The 20,789-nt window shown below is 52.1% G+C and overlaps 1 protein-coding gene across 2 annotated transcripts in view; it reads left to right on the top strand.

Moving 5' to 3' along the window:
• Positions 1–20,789, top strand: part of COL5A1 (collagen type V alpha 1 chain) — a 103,040-nt gene that overhangs the window by 77,290 nt on the left and 4,961 nt on the right. The window contains exons 39-64 of one of the 2 annotated variants that reach the window (XM_072984553.2): positions 1,245–1,352; positions 1,711–1,800; positions 1,948–2,001; positions 2,527–2,634; positions 5,034–5,141; positions 5,486–5,539; positions 5,989–6,042; positions 6,871–6,978; positions 7,981–8,034; positions 8,170–8,277; positions 9,127–9,180; positions 9,973–10,080; positions 10,718–10,771; positions 11,283–11,336; positions 11,917–11,970; positions 12,094–12,147; positions 12,264–12,371; positions 12,809–12,862; positions 13,312–13,365; positions 13,507–13,614; positions 13,802–13,855; positions 14,341–14,376; positions 14,576–14,629; positions 14,865–15,123; positions 15,600–15,712; positions 17,007–17,075. In XM_072984553.2, coding sequence (XP_072840654.1) covers positions 1,245–1,352; positions 1,711–1,800; positions 1,948–2,001; positions 2,527–2,634; positions 5,034–5,141; positions 5,486–5,539; positions 5,989–6,042; positions 6,871–6,978; positions 7,981–8,034; positions 8,170–8,277; positions 9,127–9,180; positions 9,973–10,080; positions 10,718–10,771; positions 11,283–11,336; positions 11,917–11,970; positions 12,094–12,147; positions 12,264–12,371; positions 12,809–12,862; positions 13,312–13,365; positions 13,507–13,614; positions 13,802–13,855; positions 14,341–14,376; positions 14,576–14,629; positions 14,865–15,123; positions 15,600–15,712; positions 17,007–17,075 — 2,133 coding nt within the window. Of the gene's footprint in view, positions 1–1,244; positions 1,353–1,710; positions 1,801–1,947; positions 2,002–2,526; positions 2,635–5,033; positions 5,142–5,485; positions 5,540–5,988; positions 6,043–6,870; positions 6,979–7,980; positions 8,035–8,169; positions 8,278–9,126; positions 9,181–9,972; positions 10,081–10,717; positions 10,772–11,282; positions 11,337–11,916; positions 11,971–12,093; positions 12,148–12,263; positions 12,372–12,808; positions 12,863–13,311; positions 13,366–13,506; positions 13,615–13,801; positions 13,856–14,340; positions 14,377–14,575; positions 14,630–14,864; positions 15,124–15,599; positions 15,713–17,006; positions 17,076–17,134; positions 17,204–20,789 lie in introns of both variants that reach the window. The other variant, XM_020812243.3, reaches the window with a different exon arrangement.

A 20,789-nucleotide genomic window follows, 5' to 3' on the forward strand; every position in this document is an offset into this window, starting at 1 on the left:
CAATCCAGAGGACGCCCAACGGCTGGCCAAAACGTTAGCATAACATACTGTGAGCCAAGAGCGAGGTTTTGCCTTATTAAGAAAGCACATGGCCTATAAACTCTTTAGGGTAAGAGAGAGAGAGCACTTGCCCCATTGGACTTCGTTTGGGTCCTATCCTGCTGGAGGCTGGATGTTGTCCTGGCCACATTGACTTTGCACAGAGCGGCTCTTAAGTAAGACCGCGCTGTCGATTGACTCAAATCCCAAGGTCCTTAAATTTGCCAATCGGCTCTACATTTCCATTTTGAGTCTCTAGCCCTGCCCGGCTCCGTCTGCTTGCTTTTTACTGATGACCATCAACCGTCTTGTCTTAACTGTCGTTTTTAGACCGTCTTGTTTTTAGAGGCGCTCATTACTTGCTTCATTACCTTTATTGAGTAACTTTATCTCCTGGATTTATGGCAGCCCAATATAGCGATACATGAGTGGTAGGCCTGGACGGGTATAGATACAGGGACGAGGAAATGGTCCGTCAAGAATCGTTCAGATACATGAAGGATGGTTAGTGGGCAGAAAGGTACAGATGCCCAGGGAGAACCACAATAGGATAGAGTCAGAAGGGGGCCTCGAAGGCCATCTAGTCCAACCCACCCTGCTCAAAGCAGATTGGACCGAGGGCGGCCCCGTTTTCTCTCGAAGGCCTCCAGCGTTGGAGCGCTCACCAGCCCCCCACTCACCTTGAGGTCATGTGTTCCACGTAAAAGGGGCACCTCGGGCCATCTACAAAATACTCCATTGCATCGAGAGCCCGAAACGAGCTAGGAAGTCAAGGCGGGATCGGATGGCTGTTATTCTCCTGTGGGAAGTCTGACACCGGCCGTGTTCCTTGTGTAGAGTCTACTTCAACTTTTTCCTTCTGCTTCTCTGGGTCTTTTCTCTTCCCCTTCCACTAACCCGATCCTTTGAGCCACTGGGTGGAGGGGGGGACCGGGCAGAACTCTGCCCTCTCTTTCGGGTGGAGGGCCTGAGTCTGGCTGTTCTTCAGATCCCAAATATTCTTCCATGGACGCTTCCACATACTTACTTCATCCTCATCCTCATCCTGGAATGGCAGAGCTGGAAGGGACCCTATGAGATCATCCAGTCCAGCCCCCCTGCCAAGAAGGCTCCATGGGGGAATCGAACCCCCCAACCTTTGGCTCTGCAGCCAGGGACCTCAACCCCCCAAGGCCTCCCTGATTCTCTCTTCTGCTTCCTTGTAGGGCGCCACTGGGGAGACGGGGCCCATGGGAGAGCGGGGCCATCCTGGCCCCCCCGGCCCCCCTGGAGAACAAGGCCTCCCTGGGCTGGCTGGCAAGGAAGGGACGAAGGTGAGTCCGTGGCGATCGGGGATGTTAAAAAATATACATATATACTTGGTCTTTTCTCTCTTCTGGCCGTGGTTTTGACCCCTTGCCCTGGCGGGAGACCCTCTCTGGGACCCCCGCAGAGGGAGGGAGACGTTCCCAGGAGCAGCAGGAGGGCGGTTCTGAAGGCGCAGCAAGATCCCTCTGTGCTTTTTTTGGGGGGGGGGTCACCCGAACCGCGGCCTCTTGTCGAAGTGGACCTCACCACGAGAGTTTGTCCCGTTTCCTGGGATCTGCTTTGTCTCCTCATCCCTTTTTTTCTTTGACAAAGGAAGCAAACGCCGTAAACCTTCGGTTCTGAACCCTAAACTCTTCCCCGCAGGGCGACCCAGGACCCGCCGGTCTTCCCGGAAAAGACGGCCCAGCTGGCTTGAGAGGCTTTCCAGGGGACAGAGGGCTTCCCGGGCCGATTGTAAGTCCAGCCCTTGGCCACATTCTTTTCGTCGCTTGAGTCCTTGGGTCAGAAATGGCCACCCCCACCCCTCCCAGGCCTCCTGCCCGTTTCTGGAGTAAATCAACGAGCTTTTTCTCTCCCTCCCCCCCTTTCTGTTTCCTGCAGGGACCTGTCGGCCTCAAAGGCAACGAAGGGCCACCGGGGCCTCCTGGACCAGCGGTGAGTGGACGCCTCGGACGCTGCCGGCTAGACCTTTGGCGCTCTGCGAGGGTGCAAGGGAGGGGTGGGGGCGGCCCCTGTGTTGGTTTCCTGCTGTAACCAAAGGTGGGAAGCATCCCGTGCAATTACGGGAGTCCATTGTTTTAAGGGAAACCGGGGTCCTGTTGCTAGACCCACACCTTGCTCCTGGGAGGTGTGGGCAACGTCCTGATCTAAAAGGCATTGCTTAAGAAGAATGGGACGCAGGGTCAGCCCTCTTGCCGTCCACGGGCGCTCCGAGGTGCCCCGTCCAGCAATGGGCAAGGGGTTGGCGGCACCCAGCAAACGACTGATTCATGGGATCGGTTCAGCCTTGCAGGGAAGTCCACCGCTCTCGGCGTGAGAGCCTCAGAGGGTCCCTGGAACCTTATGTCGTTTGGAACAACCACAGCGGACCTTTTTGTTTTCTGCCTTAGCACCCTTTGCCTCTCCATCCTGAGTTCACAAGCCCTTTTTTCTTCTTCTTCTTCTTCTTCCCTGATCCAGGGTTCCCCTGGGGAACGAGGTCCTGCTGGAGCCTCCGGCCCGATCGGTCTACCAGGGAGGCCCGGACCTCAAGGGCCACCAGGACCTGCCGGCGAGAAAGGAGCTCCGGTGAGTCTTTCGCTGTCCACTTTCCCAACGATGTTCCTTCACTAGCACCCTCTTTGCCCTGCCAGTCCAGGAGCCTCATGCCCACTGCCTGCCCGTCGCAGCCACCCTGCCATGCTCACCGAGGTGTCAAAGAGGCAGGGAAGTCCACCCTCCCAGTCGGAGGTCCATGGGGGGCAAAAAGTTGAGCACCTGAGACAGAACTTTTGCATGTATGACACTACTCATGTGCAGGCTGTTTCCCCCCCACACACACACACACACGCAAATGCCAAAGATTTAAAACTGCAAGAATGGCTACCTCGTTGTGGCATGGATGTCTCAAAACTGGAAGCACAGGATGGGTTATTCATATCTTTATTTTTTTATTATTCATTAAAAATTTTTTTTTTAAAAAAAACCCTTTCTCCTTAAAAGGAGACAAGGCTTGCATCATTAAAAGGACAACATTTAAAAGCTAATAACAATAAGTATACAAATATTTTGCAAGCATTAAACATAACATGGAAGCAATCAAGGGCTTCCTTTTGGGCTTCTGGTGTGTCTCTTACCTCCAAAAATGAAAAGACAATAAGAGCTGTTTTGTGGGAACTACGCAAATCGCACACAAACCGAGGGGCTTGCTGCTGTTTCCAGGTGCACAGTATCTCATGGATGTGGCGCCTGTTGCTGCAGCAAGAGGCAAGACTACCGGGATCGGACATGATCTTGAAAGGCAGTTCTCAACAGGCTTCAGTCTGGAAGGCAGAATATTATTATTTTTTTCCTGTTCCAAACAGACGCCTTTCTGCTTTCCCATCACATAGAGAGCATCTTTCACAGGCTCGGAAGAGCAGACAAGCTGAAACGTTTTGCATTAAGCGGAGATGTCTCTGCTGATGTAGATCTGTGTTATTCCAAACCCCCTGCTCTCGTTTCCACCCCACTCCCTCCCCACATGCAGGCAGCATCTTTGAAAGATGGTAGCCCCGCTGGAGGCAGTAATCTCCTCCCCGGGCTCAGCCATGAGCACGCGGGGGGGGGGCACATTGTTTATCTATGAAACGGTTTTAGAAAGCTGAGCAGGTAGTTTATCTGACACCTGATCGGTTACACAACTCCACAAGCATTGACTCGGATGCAGGCAGAAATTGAAGCGATGCTCCTGGGGAGAGCCTGAACATCAAACAACCTGCCCGTACAATGAAAAGGCAAAGAAATGTTTTTTTTAAAAAAAATTAGATGCTTTCTCGCTTCAGTCTAGGTCAACAAGAAATGAAATGTTTAAGCAGCTGCCGATCAGAAGGAAACTGATTTGTGTTTTCTGAAGTACTTCTTAATTCATTCGGGGGGGTGGGGCAGGAGTGGAGGTGTCCCGGGAGCTGCTATCAGTATCTTAAGAGCTCATCGATGTGAAGTATCAGTTCAACTTCCTTGACAGCACTACCGCCTCTCTGTGTCCAGTGTAAACAGAGTCAAACTGAGAGAAAACAACCTTGGCTTTCCTAAAAAAAAAAAAAAATCCTTTGCTGGGCAATGGGTGCATTTTTGTAGCCTAGAGATGAGGGCCGTGCAGCGATAAAGCCCACCTATGACTTGCAGAAGGTCCCCGGTTCAAACCCCAGCATCTCCAGAAACCAAGGGGCTCCAGGTGTTAAGAATTTCAGTCCCGTTTTGTCTTGTGGGAGACAGTGCAAAAGAAAAACAGAAAACACTTTTCGCTGTGAGATAGAAAGGGTGTCGTGGTGGTGATTGTTGTGTAAGGCAGAATTTACACATTGGTGAAGCTTTGCAGCAAAAAAAAAATAATAGGAAACCGGATGGGGGAAAGTGTTTCTTGTCTCACTCTCGCACTGGAGACCAAGATTCCTGCTGGCAGATTGGAGGATTCTTGGCAGACTGTATCGGCTGAAATCCAGGAGGCTGGTGGCGAGAATTCTTCACCCCCTTACCCTTTAGAGGTGGCAGATTCGTTTGCATCTCCTTAATCCTCTAAAGCCAGTGACTCGGATTGCAAAGCAGTCTTCGGGGAGGGGCATTCAACCGCCATGGGTCGCGGTCACAACTTTATTTACTTGTTCAGCTCCTGTCCTCCATCCAGTTTCGAAAGAGAAATTTCCCAACAGATTAGCCGCCTGAATCTGTCACCACCATGGTGACCAGCTGTTGGTGGACGGTGGCCCTCTGTGCCTGAAGAAATGTACCCCTACTCTCCCCCAAAAGCTTATGCCACATAAAACTCACAAATCTTTAAAAGTGCCACAAGACTCTGAATTGCAGACGCAGTGAATCAAGTTACCTCTCGTTTTTCAGACATCCACCGCCAAGTTGAGCATTAGGCGGTGCGGGAACGGTGAGCTTGTTGGTCACCACCTTGGGGCTGAGCGGAATTGGCTGCTGAAAGTTTTCCTCTTTTCTTTCAGGGCGAGAAAGGCCCTCAAGGGCCAGCCGGGCGCGATGGCATCCAGGGGCCCGTGGGGCTCCCGGGCCCTGCGGGTCCTGTCGGCCCACCTGGGGAAGACGGAGACAAGGTAGAGAGAAAATTCCCGCTCGGGTGGATTTGTGCCCTGGGGGATGATCGAGCAAAGCCGTTCTTCAAACCAGAACTTGGTGCAGGACAAGGGCTTGGAGGCTCTTGCAGGAACAGACCCATATCGACCCCCGTCCTGAACCACAGCCGGATGTGAAATGGCTTGGTGGTAGAACATGAGACTGCGGCGCTGGAAGGGGGCCCTCTGGACCCAACTCCCAGCCTCGGACCCCGCAGCCAGATCCTTAAAACCGTTGCTCCTGGAGAACGTTTTGCTCTTATCGTGAGCTGTGTCTGTGTATAGGATGTGACTGGGTCATGCTGTACTTCTCTCCTGTCTGGCAGGGCGAAATCGGAGACCCCGGGCAGAAGGGGGGCAAAGGAGACAAAGGAGAACAGGTACGTGCGGTTTTGAGACGGGCGCCTGGCGTCCATCCTTTTCGGTTCCTTGCAGGGTGGGGCTGCCCACGGTGGGCGGAAGCACCGCAGGCATTTCCTCCTGCAAGAGGAGGGCGACCTGCTCTTCGATGCCAGGCTCACCAAGTCAGTCGTGAATGAGGAGGAGGGAACTCGGGTTCCTTTTACAGCCAGACTTCAGGCCGGCGACTCCTTTAACACATCGGTTCTCCTCTTTATTGGGACCCTTGCCCTGCCCGGGGTTCGTCTGGAGCGGGGAAGGTTTCTCACAGATGCCCGGAAGTGGCACCACGGCCAACGGGGGATCTGTTGTTGCATCACAACAGAACATGGGCGTCACGTCCCCTTGAGTTCGTTTTGCCTGGGTGGCTTTGTGTCTGCTCTGCCAGGTTCACGGAGCGTGTCCATGTCTCTTCTCTGTCTCTTGCCAGGGTCCTCCAGGTCCTATCGGCCCGCAAGGCCCCATCGGCCAACCCGGTCCGGCTGTAAGTATGGCGGCTTCTCTTCCTCCTTCTAGATCGCGGGTCTTTTCCCTGGTACAATCCGGGGGGGGGGTTGGATACAGGGATAAGTGAATCAGCGGATACTGATTCCGTGGGTACCGCAGTCCTCCCGTGAGACGTCAGGGCAGTCCCTGGGTGGTCCTGTGCCTACAGAAGAAAAGTTGAGAATGTTCTCGTGGTTACCTCCACGTTCATGCTTACTGCTATACGACAGGGGTCTCTCCGTGCTCCCTTTTTTCAATTAATAATGGATGACAGCGGGACTTTAGAAATGTAAACCATCTAGAGGTCTGTGGCACATCTCCCACAGTTTATTTACCTGTATTTTTCGCTCCATAAGACGCACCTTTCCATAAGACGCACCATTTTTTTAGGAGAAGAAAACAGGAAAATATAATCTGTTTTCTTCTCTCCATAAGACGCATAGACTTTCCACCCCCCTGTTTTGTGGGGGGAAAGTGCGTCTTATGGTGCGAAAAATACGGTAACTTGGGGTCTGGTCCTCCAGTGGACTGAGACATGGCCCTTTCCAAGACCGGGTGTAGGATGAGCAGGTGGGGGTGCTTCCCATGAAAGCCCCTCCCATCAAGCTCTGATCCAGGGCTCCATCCTCTGAATTGATGACTTACAGGACCCTGTTTTGTCTATCCTTTGGGCGAGTCGGATCTCGTCATAGAGATGATCCTTCACTCTATGAAATCCATCGGCGTCCGTGTTCCTGCTGTATCTCATCCTGCGCTTTCTAGTGAAGATTCTCCTGGGTGTATGAAACGTTCCCATTGTTGTTGTTGTTGTTTTCTCCTCCTCCAGGGAGCTGATGGGGAACCCGGCCCTCGAGGGCAACAAGGTCTCTTCGGCCAGAAGGGAGATGAAGGACCCCGAGGTTTCCCCGGACCGCCGGGACCCATTGGATTGCAGGTAACCTCCGAAAGATTCAAAGAACCCTCAGAGGAGGGATCAAGCCGTGTGGTGCAGTCCTGTAGACTCTCTGGGACTGCTCTGCTCTGAGGTTTTCCCCTCCATGTTTTTTTTCCAACTCCTTGGATAGAAGATTTGCACCCGGCCAAACAAAGCAACAGGGTTTGGAAATCTCCTTCCTTTCTCCCTGCCTCGCCGTGCGGCGCTCAGAGTGTGCAGGACTTCACGATGGGCTTTGCTCCAGGCAGGCTAAGCAGATCAGGAATTCCAGAAAAGGAGGGTCGCCTGAGGAGAGGCGTCCGTCCTCCTGCTGGCCAGAAGGGAAGGCCGTCCCTTCCCGTTCCCCGGGGGTGAAGCCAAGGGGAACAAATCGACACGTGCCCGTGCAGATCTTAACATCTGTGGGAACGACAAGATATTGGCAACCCAAAGCCATGTTTTTAGCGGATGCCAGAAGTTTTGCATCAAGCGAGAACACAAGACAGGGGTGGCGTTGGTTTTGCAAAGATCGTGACAATCAGGGAGGGGGAGTTGCTCTCCAAGTCAGACCGAAGTTTTGTTTTTCAGTGACTTGATTTGGGACTCGGAACCCACCCACCCCTCCCTTTTCGGGGGGGGGGCGGAGGCTTGTTTCTAATAGGGACTCAGATTTGGGACTTGGTATCAAAGACTCGAACTCAGGACTCAGACCCAAAGACTTGCCAACATCCCTGCCCAAAATTAGCACCATTTCCCACCCACCCACCCTCCCCGAGAAAGCGTATGGGTTTGCGGGTCTTTGCATTCCCTTTTCAAGCAGTGTGTGCTACCTTTAAAGAGGATGATGGGTGATGATACAGCCCCTAGATAGATAGATAGATAGATAGATAGATAGATAGATAGATAGATAGATAGATAGATAGATTGATTGATTGATTGATTGATTGATTGATTGATTGATTGATTGATTGATTGATTGATTGATTGATTGATTTGAAACCGTCTTCCCAATTCTCTCCACAGGGTTTACCTGGACCTCCTGGTGAGAAGGGAGAAACTGGGGATGTTGGTCAAATGGTAAGCCCTTGTTCGAAAACATACAGCATAGTTGTGAGGTTGTTTTCCTCTGAGTGTTTGTGATCCAAAAGGCGTATCTTTGTACTAACGGGGGGCCATCTGCTTTCTCTTTCCCCACCCCACCTCCAAACCCAGGGTCCTCCTGGTCCCCCAGGGCCGAGAGGTCCGTCTGGGTCCCCAGGAGCCGATGGATCACAAGGGCCCCCAGGCGGAATTGGAAACCCAGGGTCCGTGGGTGAAAAGGTAAGCCGAAGCCGCTTTTTGGGGGGGGGGGTCCAAGAGCAGGAGATGGACAGGAATCTGGAGATGGTTTACTTGGGTGTCAGAGAGAGCGGATCAACAACGGCCTTGGGGTGGATTCACCAAAGGGGTGTGAGCACGGGTCGCCTTGCAGGGGAGGCGTCTGGGTGAAAAGCCAATGCTTGGTGAACGCCGGTAGGGTGGGAACATCAGGGCCCCCCTAACCTTCGGAGGAGAATGCCTCTATTCCCTTTTCTCTGGCTTTCCTCGGCAAAACTCTTGCAAGCCTCAAGGGTCCACCCCACTTCCCTTCTCCAACCCCCAAGCTGCCCGTAGCCAGAAAACGTTTGTCAAGAGATGGGGTTGCATATTCTGACCTTGTAAGAATTCATGCGTGGAATGTCCAGCATGTTGGATCGCGAGTTCAAGAAAGCCCTTGGACTATGGAATGGAAGAGCTGTCCAAAATGGGAAGGGGAACGGAGCACCATGAGTTGAGTCAGAGACCTTTCAGTTCAGTTTCGTTGGATTGCCTCAAGGGTCAGAGAACAAGGGGAAGAGGCATGTGGGGCTGGAGGGCAGTGCTTTCTCCACGTGAGATGCAAAGGCATATGAGACAGAGAACAAGAGGCTTGGGGGGCTGGAGGGCAGCGCTTCCTCCATGTGAGATGCAAAGGCATATGGGACAGAGAACAAGGGGAAGAGGCAGGGGGGCTGGAGGGCAGCGCTTCCTCCATGTGAGATGCAAAGGCATATGGGACAGAGAACAAGGGGGCTGGAGGGCAGCGCTTCCTCCATGTGAGATGCAAAGGCATATGGGTTCATGTTTCATGTTTTTTTCCCACCTTTACAGGGAGAGCCTGGAGAAGCTGGGGAGCCTGGCCTGCCTGGAGACGGTGGACCACCAGTAAGTGGGGACCTTTTCAGAAATGTCCATTGGGAAATGAAATGAAAGGAAAGAGGTTGAGTTCCCGAAGGAGCTGCAGGGCCATAACAGAGGTTTCCAAGCATGGTCAGATATGGTGGGCGCTCCTTGGCTGATCGTGGCCAGAGCATTCACGAGGCCCATCCTAAATGCTTCGGAAGTGGTCCACAAAAGTCCTGAGCATCCGTAAATGCACCCGGGGGGGGGTGATGGGAAAGGTTGTACCATGCTGTGGAGTGGAGTGAAGCCTTGGTAGGTCTCTGGAGGTGCCGCCCTCTCTGGACTTCCCATCTGCCTTGACTGGATCCGTTGGAGTCTTGGACCCTGCGTCCCTCAGGCTGCTAAGCCTGCATTTCTTAGATCGAGCTGAGAGGCAGCCAACAGACCCGACCCTTTTGCCATGAACTTTAAGGGTTGGAAAGAAAGCGCTGTGGGCCAGCAGTCCCTTGCTGTCCGCATGTTGAACTGAGTACAGTCATTATCCCAGGATCCTCGAATCAGGGAGCTGGAAGGGGCCTCTTAAGGCCATCCAGTCCAACCCCCTGCTTCACTCAGGAGTCCAGACCGAAGCCTGACGAGGCACCCGGTCTGGGTAGACGCCTGTCTCCTGTGAGCGCTGCGGGGGCAGGACAGGGAACCGAGTGCGGGCGCCAAGAGGGGAAGGGGCCCCAGGGCTGGGCTCCCCTTCCCTCCTCGGGCTGCCTCTCAGAAAGGACCCCGGCTTGAGAAATGTGACCCCGTCTTTCCTCTTCTTCTTCTTCTTCCCTCGCCCAGGGTCCCAAAGGAGAGAGAGGCGAAAAGGGCGAAGCGGGTCCCTCCGGGGCTGCAGGTCCGCCCGGCCCCAAGGGTCCTCCCGGTGACGACGGCCCCAAAGGCAGTCCCGTAAGTAACCCCGCCTGCCTCCCCTCAGAAAAGGAGAGGGGCTTCCCTCGCACCTGGATCCACACCCCCGTGACTCGCCGTGCGCTGGGCTTGGTTGGTCCTGTGGTTCGCCTGGCCTTGCGCCCTTCTTTGTGAGCGGGTTTTGCTCTTCCCAGGGGCTTGGATTGTCCGCGCCCCGGCCGCCTTGCTCGTTGGACGGTGCTGCCCCAGGTGTCTCGCGGTGGGCACTTTTGAGGCTTTCAACCCCTCGCCCAGGCGGCCCAGACCAGGGACGCTCAGCTGCGTGCCTGATTTAGAACAGGCTTCCTCTGGGCCGCTTCATCCCCACGAGTATATCCTTTCGCTCGAGTCTCGTCCGTCCGTCCATCCACCACGGCTGAAGAAATTCCCCCGAAAACCTGGCTGACGAACTCTGCTTCTTCAAGCGGGATGTTTGGATGTCCTTCTCGGGTCACCGGACGAGGCTCCGTTTCATGGAACCGAAACTCTTTGCACGCCCTGGCTTTTGCGACTGGCCTGTTGCCAAATCTGTCACTCCTTCTTCAGACTTCGGGTCTGCAGCGTACGTCTCCCTTCGGATTTGCTCAGGAAACATCTGTACATCATGTTTTGTTTTTTATTCCATTCCTCTCTGCAGGGTCCTGTTGGATTCCCTGGCGATCCGGGTCCTCCAGGCGAACCCGGCCCGCCTGTAAGTACTGGTCACGACGTCCTCTTTCTCTCTGATTTCTCCTCTGGAAATGAGTCCCAGTTGCTTTCCTGAACTTTACTCCCTTGTAAACGTGCGTAGGATCAATTCTTTTCTGCAGCAAATGACGGAGTGATAAGCCTTTATGGAGAGAATGGTTCCCTGTGTATTTGGGTCTCTTCCTTGGTCCTTCCTGAAGGTTAGACACTTGAACAGGGAGGGCTCAGGGCTGAGATTTCGGAAATGCTGATTTTTTTTTTCAAGAAATGGTTTTGCACCTTCCAAAATTCCCTGACCCCTAGCTGACTCCAGGACCTCCTGCAGGAGATTTATAGTTTTACAAGTGACCTTGTCATTTTAATAGTGGCCTGCAATTTGTTTCTGAACCTCTTGTGCTTAAGAATTAGCCACTTAGATGCATCAGGATATTCTTCAGAAATGTTGCTCTCGGAAAGCACAGAATGAGTGAATGGGAAATGTGAAGAATCTTTTTCCTCTTTTTCTTCCTCTTTAGGGCCAGGATGGTCCTCCCGGTGATAAAGGCGATGATGGTGAAGCTGGCCAGACGGTGAGTAAATGTAAACATGGACCAGGCCCTTCTGTCGGTTAGGGGTTCAAGGTGACGTTCAATAATGGTTTTAAACAAACAAAATACAGCTGGAAGGGGCAGTGAACGAGCCAAAAAAAATTGACCTCATTAAAATGCTCCACCTTGAAGTTCGTATTTGATTGCATCAACACACCACGGCCCAATGCATTTTGGATTTTACTTTCCCCACCGGAAAAGCTGCGTGCCTTTCCGGGTCCATAATACGAAACACGGATGCTTTTCTTCCCGTGAAATGAGCCTTTGTGGCCGTTTTTCAAACCTAAGCATCCCTCAGTGAGTTGCAGGCTTATCAATGGGTGGGTGTCTCATGGCATGCAGCGTGAAGAGTCCCCATTCATTTCCGACCGAGGTGAGCAAGGAGGCATTTTGATCAAAAGTCTAATAAGGGAAGCAGGTTTCCCGTCCACCTGTCGTGGCTCCTGAGCCATAGCTGGCTGTGGGTTCAGCTTTTCTCATCCGCGGTTCGGTCTGTTGGGTCGGGCGACCCCAGAGGGAGGGAAGAATCGGGAGCTGACTTCTTTTTCTCTCCTAAATTCAGGGTTCCCCTGGTCCAACGGGAGAGCCGGGCCCTTCAGGTCCACCAGGGAAAAGGGTAAGTTGTCTTCGTGCCCGTCTCGAGTTCTCCATCTCCACAGTCCTTCCCGGTGAGCCCAAGGGCACCCCTCCTTTCCTCCACCCACACCCCCTTTTCTCTTCTCTGTTTTGTCCTGTTTAGGGTCCACCCGGGCCAGCAGGTCCCGAAGGCCGGCAAGGGGAGAAAGGGGCCAAGGTAAAGCTCTCCGGCGTTCTCCGGGGAGAAGACTGTCCAACCACCTCCATTGGGGGGTTTTCCACAGTTTTCCGGCATCGGCAGCATCTTTGATTCTTTCTGCTTCTCGTCTTCAGGGTGAAGCTGGCCTGGAAGGCCCTCCTGGGAAAACGGGCCCCGTTGGCCCTCAGGGGCCTCCGGGGAAACCAGGTCCAGACGGACTCCGGGGAATCCCTGGACCAGTCGTGAGTATCGGGACGAGTCAGGAATTGGGGGAGGGGCAGGGGCTCCCGAGGGTGCGGGGCAGCCGGTTCTTCCAGATCCTGGAGCTCTCTGGAAGCACCATCTGGGGGGGGGGGCACCCATGCCTATGCAGGACCCACAGTTAGACCAGCTTCCAAAACGCCCAGACAGGCTGAAGGGTGAAGCCTGGGAATGGGGCAGAAGCCGGACCCAGAGGAGCAGCGAGGGCTGAGCGGGTTAGAGGTTGCCTCTCACGGTGCAAACAGACACACAGAGAGAGAGAGGCATGCATGAGATGAAGCTAGGAGCAGAGACCCACACACACACACCCCTAAGGCAGGTTCCTGTGTTTCTCATGATGTGGGTAGAATAGAAGAAGGCCAAGGTGAGGATGAGGACGATAGCCTATTAATGCAAATAACGAATCTCTGTTTCACAGGGAGAGCAAGGACTTCCGGGCGCGCCAGGCCCCGATGGGCCCCCTGGACCAATGGTAGGTCTGGCCAGGTCACCGTGGGTCTGTTTGTCCATGTTGGGGCTGAACGCGGACGTTTCCGTGTAAGCGGTCGGAGTTAAGAAGCTTAACATGATGGCTTTCTTATGTGTTTGCAGTATGGGTGGGGGCCTGCCCCATATTATTGCAGCTCCAACACTCAAGGCCTTCAAGAGAACATTGGCCAACCGCCCTCGGTCTGATCGGCTCGGATTGGGATCCCTGCCTTGAGCAGGGGGTGGGACTGGATGGCCTTCGAGGCCCCTTCCAACTCCACCGTTCCGTGATTCTATGAGTCTCTGATTCTTTCAATTCAACTCCAGTTCGGTTTTTGAATGCCATTTTAGTTTGCCTCCAGAATAACTTTATGGATGATGATATTTATTGATGGTATTGGATGTATTCTTTTGTGTGAGTCTTTCTCTCTCTCTCTCTTTCTCTCTTCCAAGGGTCCACCTGGTTTACCAGGCTTGAAGGGAGATTCTGGACCGAAAGGAGAAAAGGTGAGATTTTGAATAGAGAAGATAAATACCTGCTCCCAAACAAGACCCTGAAAGTGGGCGAGGCAAAGGTGTGCCATCTTCTCAGACTTGCAGCCTGAGACGCTTAATCTAAATATATATTTTCCTTTTTTTTCTTTTTAGGGTCATCCAGGTTTGATCGGTTTGATTGGGCCTCCCGGTGAGCAAGGCGAGAAGGGAGACCGAGGCTTGCCAGGTCCTCAGGGAACATCTGGAACCAAAGGAGAGCAGGTGGGCATCTTCCTCTGAGCATCCATGAAAAGTCCCTCGGTCGATCCTTGATGTTCTGCCAAAACCAGCCAGACTGACTTGCAGGAGTGAGGTTTTATCACCTTCTAACTGCAATGCCGGCTCGTTTCTGCCTTGAAATTCCCGATCAGTAGCAAGTGCTTAAACGTGTCTTGTGCTCTTTCCGTAGGGCATTCCAGGTCCTTCAGGTCCGATCGGCCCTCCAGGCCCTCCGGGGCTACCGGTACGTATGTTTCCCCAAAAGCGGGGGATGAAAAAAGCACCCTCTTTTTCAAGGCTACAAAGGAAAGAAAGCAGTTTCGGGGCTCGGGGCTCTGCCCGAAGGGAAGCCTCTTGGTTTTCCTCGTCTTCCCCAGATCCCGATAGTCAATTCCCCCAGAGTTTGTCCACAAGGACAAGGAATGCATCGCTCAGCGTTTCCACCGGCTCCGAAAGATGAATAGGTTTCTTCCAAAGGGGCCTCAGTAAACCTGCATTTGTTTAAAAAGGCTGAGCAGATTATTTTCCCTTTGGCCTTCAAGGACGGCTGAGATGGAAACATAATTAATGAGCTGGGCAGGATGGGAGGGGAATCCGAAAGGGTTTCTTTTGATCAATATCTGACCTGGATGCCGGCTGGTTCGGTTATTTATTTCTGTTCTTATTTATTTATTTTCCAATTTTGTTGAACTCCCTAACTCTGCTGCTTTGGCCCTTTCCTCCTTCTAGGGCCCGCCCGGTCCGAAAGGTGCTAAAGGGTCGTCGGTAAGTGCCGGCTTTGGCCTGACCCTCTCTTTTTGGGCGGTGAGGGGTTGCTGTTTCCAGGCTGCCTGGGCCCCCCCCCCCCTTGGTGGGCTCTCTCTGCCGGGCATTCCAGGTGGCTGGTTGCAACGTCTACTTTTTCAACGTCTCCTCTGTGCAACCTCCCCGACTGATAACACCTCTTTCTTGGTCTTCGTTCCAGGGACCCACAGGTCCGAAAGGAGAAATGGGACACCCTGGACCGCCGGGGCCTCCTGTGAGTATGACAGAATCCCCTGAACCTCAGTAGGGAAGTCTCTGAGTGAAAGCCTCTTCCAAGCTGTGGAACTCACTGCCACAGGATCTCCGATAGAGGGAGGTTCCCATTTACATGGCAACCCCTCTCGTCCACCGCCCTCCAAAGTCATCAGCAGTGTAGTTATGGTCCCCTTCCTTGGCATCTTCCGCCTCTCGCTTTGCTCTCACCTCGTTGCCGCCTTCCTCCACACAAGGGCCCTCCCGGGGACGTCATCCAACCCCTTCCGATCCAGTCCTCCAAGCGGACCCGGAGGAACATCGACGCCAGCCAGCTGGTGGACGACGCCCCGGCCGACAACTACATGGATTACGCCGACGGCATGGAGGAGATCTTTGGCTCCTTAAACTCTTTGAAACTGGAAATCGAGCAGATGAAGCATCCGTTGGGCACCCAACACAACCCGGCCCGCACCTGCAAGGACCTCCAGCTTTGCCACCCGGACTTCCCCGATGGTAGGCCGTGGGTCATTCTTTAAGCGCGCGTAGCGAGGTCCGTTTGGGGGAAGTAAAGAAACGGCGGTGCCCTTCTGAAATTGTACACCATGCGTCGAAAGTTACAGTTCCTGTGCTTCTAAAAATTATATTGGGCATGATGTATGGCCAAGTTTGGTTAATTAAAGCTAAAAGAAAGCTTACAGGGTCCTCAGCCTTCTGCATGCAGAGCTGTTTCAACAGGATTCTGACCTTTATTTATTACCCTTTTGTTTTGTTATTTATTCTTCTTTATTGAGCACAGTAAATTCCAAAAATAAACTTTTTTGGGGGCGGGTTGCATTAAAGCATCCTCATATACTGCTGAATTTTATAATTAAATTAATTGAAGACCCCATGTATGATACTTGTAAACCATAATCCATGCTGGATTCGAGCGATTGGTGATTTGTTTTTCCTTAATTAAAAAAATTAACCTTTTGGTCTCCCGACTCCAGGTGAATACTGGGTGGATCCTAATCAAGGTTGCTCCAGAGATTCCTTCAAAGTTTACTGTAATTTCACAGCTGGTGGTGAAACTTGCATTTTCCCAGATAAGAAATCAGAAGGAGTAAGTACCTCTTCCCTTCCCTCACTGGTCTTCTCAACTTTTTTCGTTCTTCCATGTAGAAAGTATTTTGTGAAGCGTTGGGAGCCCATAAGTGGCTTTTTTTCTTGTTTTGGGACTATCCCGGGTGCCCTCACTTCCTGTTTTTTTGAATCTGAGGTCAAGAAATAGAAGATGGCCTCGCGTTGCTTACTCAGAAAGGGTTGGTGCATAGACAATGCAGTTGAAATCCTGCTGTTGAAATAAATAACCTGTGGAAAAGTGATTACGTCACCAGCAGGAGGAGATTTTTGCTGACTAAAGACTCCCCCTTTCAATCCTGGATCTTGCCTGACTTGTGAATAATCCATTTCATTATTGTAGCCTTGGGTGCAGCGTGGACAGAAGGAGGAAGTCTTTCATTAGCAGAAATCACCCCCTAGTGGATGACTTTGTTTGCATCACAGGCTCACACGTAGTTATTTGTGTATGCCACCCCATTCTTTTGATCAAAATGCAAGACACAAAGAGATCCCAAAGAGTACAGTGCTGCTTTGTGTTTAGAAGGGCATTGCCATTATAATTTTAAAGGCATCTGTTGCAAAAGGGAGCTTAGAAGTCAAGTGTTTCCTTTACCCTGTTTGAAAAACAGTTCCGAGAAAGAAGGTGTCAGTCCTGCTAGTCCTGGGAAGGAAAAGGGGGCAGGAATTTTCTGTGCTGTGGGTGCCAAGACTGCCCTTTCTCTGCCCCTCTCCCCATTTACTGGTGACTTTCACTTAGCTTCAGGCTGGGCCTCCCCAGTGCTGCAACCTCTGATCTCTCTGGCTTCTTCCAGGCTCTTGATAGCAGGCGGGAAGCACTCCGGAGCGGCTGCCCTCAGTTGGAGGACTGGGGTCCCTAATAGTTTAAGAGTCAGGGGAAGGCAAACATTTGGGTTGGTGTGGTTTATCGTGGGAACTTCAGTAGCCTCAGTCCTGGCTCTGTCCTCAGAAGCTCCCAGTAGGCATCCTGTCCATTCCACTGGAAATAAGTTACGACAGCTCCAGCAATGGTGTAAAGGTTTCCCAGTGGTGGTGATGGTGGGGATCCAGAGACCCTGAAGATCCAGCTGGCTCGCCTTCTCTCTGCTGTTTCCTACAACCTCTCCCACCCCGCCAACTCAACACCAGAGTCAGGATTTGGACCACAGAGAGAGACTCACCATAGGAATCTCTGCGGTGCCTGAGAGGGGCTGCGAGTTTGCCATTGAGTATAAATATTTGTTTTTGTCTTGTCTCTGTTCCTCTGCTGCCTATCCCACCGCTTCCGCCATGTCCAGGCTAGAATTACTTCGTGGCCAAAGGAAATCCCGGGCTCCTGGTTCAGTGAATTCAAGCGCGGTAAACTGGTAAGAGGCGCCGGCTCCCGGCTTTCTGTTTGGGCTTTAACCCCTCTCGTGTTTTGCAGAGTAAAATGGCCCGGTGGCCCAAAGAGCAGCCCGCCACGTGGTTTAGTCATTTCAAGAGGGGGTCCTTGGTAAGTGGGTCCGCTTTCGGCTCTCTCCGTCTCGAAGCTGGATCACGCCATGCACGCTTTCCCACAAAGCCCCCACTGACCTCACTCTATGCACGGACTAATGAGCACCATTAGGAGGAGCCGAAGGAGGGCCGAGGGACAGGCTTCAGCTGGAAGGTGGGGCGGCCGCCCCGTTGCCTTCATGCCTCGTGGAAGGCTTCCTGTTATTATTATTATTCATCCTCTAGGATTTTGCTCCCAAGTCAGTGAAATCGGATAAGTTGCAGTGGTGAATTCTAGCTCTTTATCAAGGCATTGGTTGCTGAGCTGCCTTACAGGATCGTGGCCCCCTTTTGTTAAAAGTAATTATCAGATGCCCATCAGGACTCTGAGCAAGAAAAGGTCTATGAAACAGACCAAACAGACATATAAAAACAAGTTAAAATATATTGAGCAGTTTTCTTCTCAGCCTTCCCCACTAGCAAGATATATTAAAAACATATGAAAGTGTTCTTCGGAAAGAGATTAAAAAGTGGTTTTAAAAATACACCTGCTTGCAGAAGGATACACTTTAGGCCGTTAAGGCAGGAGCTGAATTGGGATGAAGCCAGGCTGGTTTGGGGCAAGAGAGGATCTCATAGCCAAGGTTGTGCTGCCGAGAAGCCCCTGTCATGGATACATGTCCTATTTTCTTATGGGGGTGGGATCCGCAATGGGGCCAGAGCTGAAGGTCTCAAATTCAAGGCAGGCTCGTATGGAAAGAGGCCATCCTTCTGCAGGAGGAACTACCCCCCTCTCTGCCACCCAAGAGAGCAAGGGCGTTCTCATGCTCTCTTGAAGGTACAGTAGGACCCCCGTATCCTCGGGGGGGTTTCTTTCCAAGCCCTCCCACCCCCCCAGGGATGGTGAAAAAGATGGATTATAGCCAATGCTCGCCATATAGCATGGTCTCTGGCCTCCTCTAGTGGCCAGTTCTGGTAACTTCGCCTTGAGAAATAGACATTCCTAGGATTTTTTAACATTCTAAATATTTTCAGACCGTGAGTAAGTGAATCAGTGGATATGGATCCTGAAGATCAGGGAGTCCTACTGTATACCTGGAAGGTGTGTGGCCTATTTTTGGCACCCCGTAAAATTCAGGTCCTTAGTCTCACAGCTCCATCTTGGATATAATCCCTTCCTATGGGGTTGGTTGCTTTAAGAGAGACGGCTCCCAGCGAAGCCCCCCTTTCCGGTGTGATCCGACGCTGTCCTCTCTCACCATCCGTTGGCACCTTAGGTTTCCAAACCAATTGCTCGCTGTCTTCATGATGCCTCAAATGCCCTGCGAGGAAGGTGAAGAATTAATGACTCTTCGGAAACAAGCCGGGCGGGTCAGGAACCCATCCTTCCCATAGCTTTTCGTGACCTTCTACCTTAAAAACATAATTTAAAACCAGCTCTGTCCCCCATCCCCTTTGGCAGGATATTCCTGGTCTGGTTCGTGCCAGAGAGAAGGCTTTTGTGCTGTGGCTGATAGCGAACCTTATTTTGGGGAGGGGAATGTCTCTAGAGTCTTTGTCCTGGAAAGGGGAGTTGTCACATTCTCCGACTCACCCCACTACTAATCTGTGCGTGTCCCCACCACCCCCATCTTGTGGTCTCCCTTGTGGCGCTCTGTCTGTCACACGTGGACATTTCTAGTGGGGGGGAGGGGGAGGGAATTGGGACCTCTGCTTGGCACCGTTGTATTTTGCTAAAAGCCTCAAATGCTGCTCTTTTCTCTCTCTCTTTTCACGCGGCGCTCTCTCTCTCTCCTGCTCTGCGTAAGTATTGCTCCTTGTATGCAGAATCCTGACCCACATCTAGAAGACGGTACAAAAGGTGGCCACAAAATTATTTCTGTGCACCGATCAGGCGCCTGGTCGTCCCCTTTCCAGCCCCAAATTTTCCCCACTCGCCCAAACTTCCTTTGCTGCTCCAAAAATTTTGTCTTAAAACGTGGCCCCAAATTTTGGCCGAGGTGCAATTTCGGTGAAAACCCCACTGAATAAGGTACACCGCTTCGGTACTGAAAACCTTGATTTCTCCCCCCCCCCAAAAAAAAAACCCTGTTTGGTTAGCTGTGAAGATAGAAAGACATAATCTGAAAGTTTTCGAGTCTCTCCAAGACCATGAGGAGGAGTTAATTTTCTTTCTCTGCACCACGTGGTTCCATTTTAGAGAGGGAAAGAGGGAAGGGCGTTGATACACACCTTGTGTTTCACCTCACGTCCCCCCCCCCCGTGCACCCTTCCCCAGAACATGTTCATGACTCTCACGAGAGCTTAAATGAGCCTCACTGCCTCTTCCGGCCCATTATCTGCTCCATCCTCTCCTGGGGGGGGCACCTCTCAGGTGAGACCCATCCTTGCCATCCACCTCGCCTAGCCAAAGGGGTTGAACTGGAGCCCTGGTCGCCTATTAATCCATCGGCCCGTTGGGGTACGCCCGTCTTCTAGGTGCCGGAAACCCTTTCTTTGCTTGTTCACCCGGCATGCTCAGCCCACCTTAGTCAGTCTCCTTGACCTCTCAAGACCAAAAAAATGGAGAGCAGTCCAGTCAAAAACGGTTGGTATGTTCTTTCTTCCTTAGTACGCTTTGTTTTGGTGCTGTTTCCTTGACCGTGAGCCCCTCGAGGCTGTTCCTAGCACAGACACACAAACACACACCCCTTCCTTTATACTCCACACCGCTCTCTTGGCGGAATGGGTGGCCCCCCCAGGGACCTTCTGAATCTGCACCCCGTTGCGTCTCTCATGGTTTGAAACTACCGCAGAGTGGAAGAACGCAGCAAGCGCCTCTGATACCTTCCTCTTCCGTAGACACAAAATTCCTTCATCCAAATCCCTTTTTGCCTTTCCAAGAGGGGAGTCCTTCAAGCCCCTTTTCTGAGGCAGTGCAATAATTGTCGAGAATCCTTCCAGGAGATGCCAGGCAGACCCACAACTGTTGGAATATCTCTAGACCTCCATTTAAAAATCTTTCGACTTTATCCAACCTTTTTTAGCTTTTGATGATCTCCTGATTTAGGCCTGGATGCAGTGGGCAGTCCCGTCGAATCCGTAGGATTTGTTCAAATGGCTATTATATATTATATATTTGATTCATTGGGTCTGCTTCCGAGCAGAAATGGAATTTAGGCCTGATTGTTAAGCAGGAGACCTCTGTCCTTCTTGCGACGTTGATTAATGTATATTTGTGGGACACCCGTTTAAATTGTGCATTTTTATTTCTTAGTTTTGAGTTTTCTGATTTTAGGCGTGAAGTTTAGACCCCCTTAGAGTACAAGGTGCAGATTGAACAGACTGTAGCGGGGTTCAAAATTAGTCATCCCAAATGTTACTGTCTTTAGGCCCCGTTTATCTTCCGACAGCTAACGACGATGCTTTTGGGGGGAAAAGGCTGTGAACTCAAAATGTAGACATCCTTCCTCGCCTCCGTGGAAGTCCGAGGAGCTGCCTAGTTCAGTTTGGCTTTGAAGGGTCTCCCACGAGTAAGAGACCAAGGTGATGGGAGAGGCGGTTTTGCTCTTCCTATGCTCTCTTCCCCACCCCGGAAGGGACTGCAAATCCCATCATCCCCACCC

Source organism: Pogona vitticeps, chromosome ZW-PAR (genome assembly GCF_051106095.1).
Source record: "Pogona vitticeps strain Pit_001003342236 chromosome ZW-PAR, PviZW2.1, whole genome shotgun sequence".
Taxonomy (NCBI): Eukaryota; Metazoa; Chordata; class Lepidosauria; order Squamata; family Agamidae; genus Pogona; species Pogona vitticeps.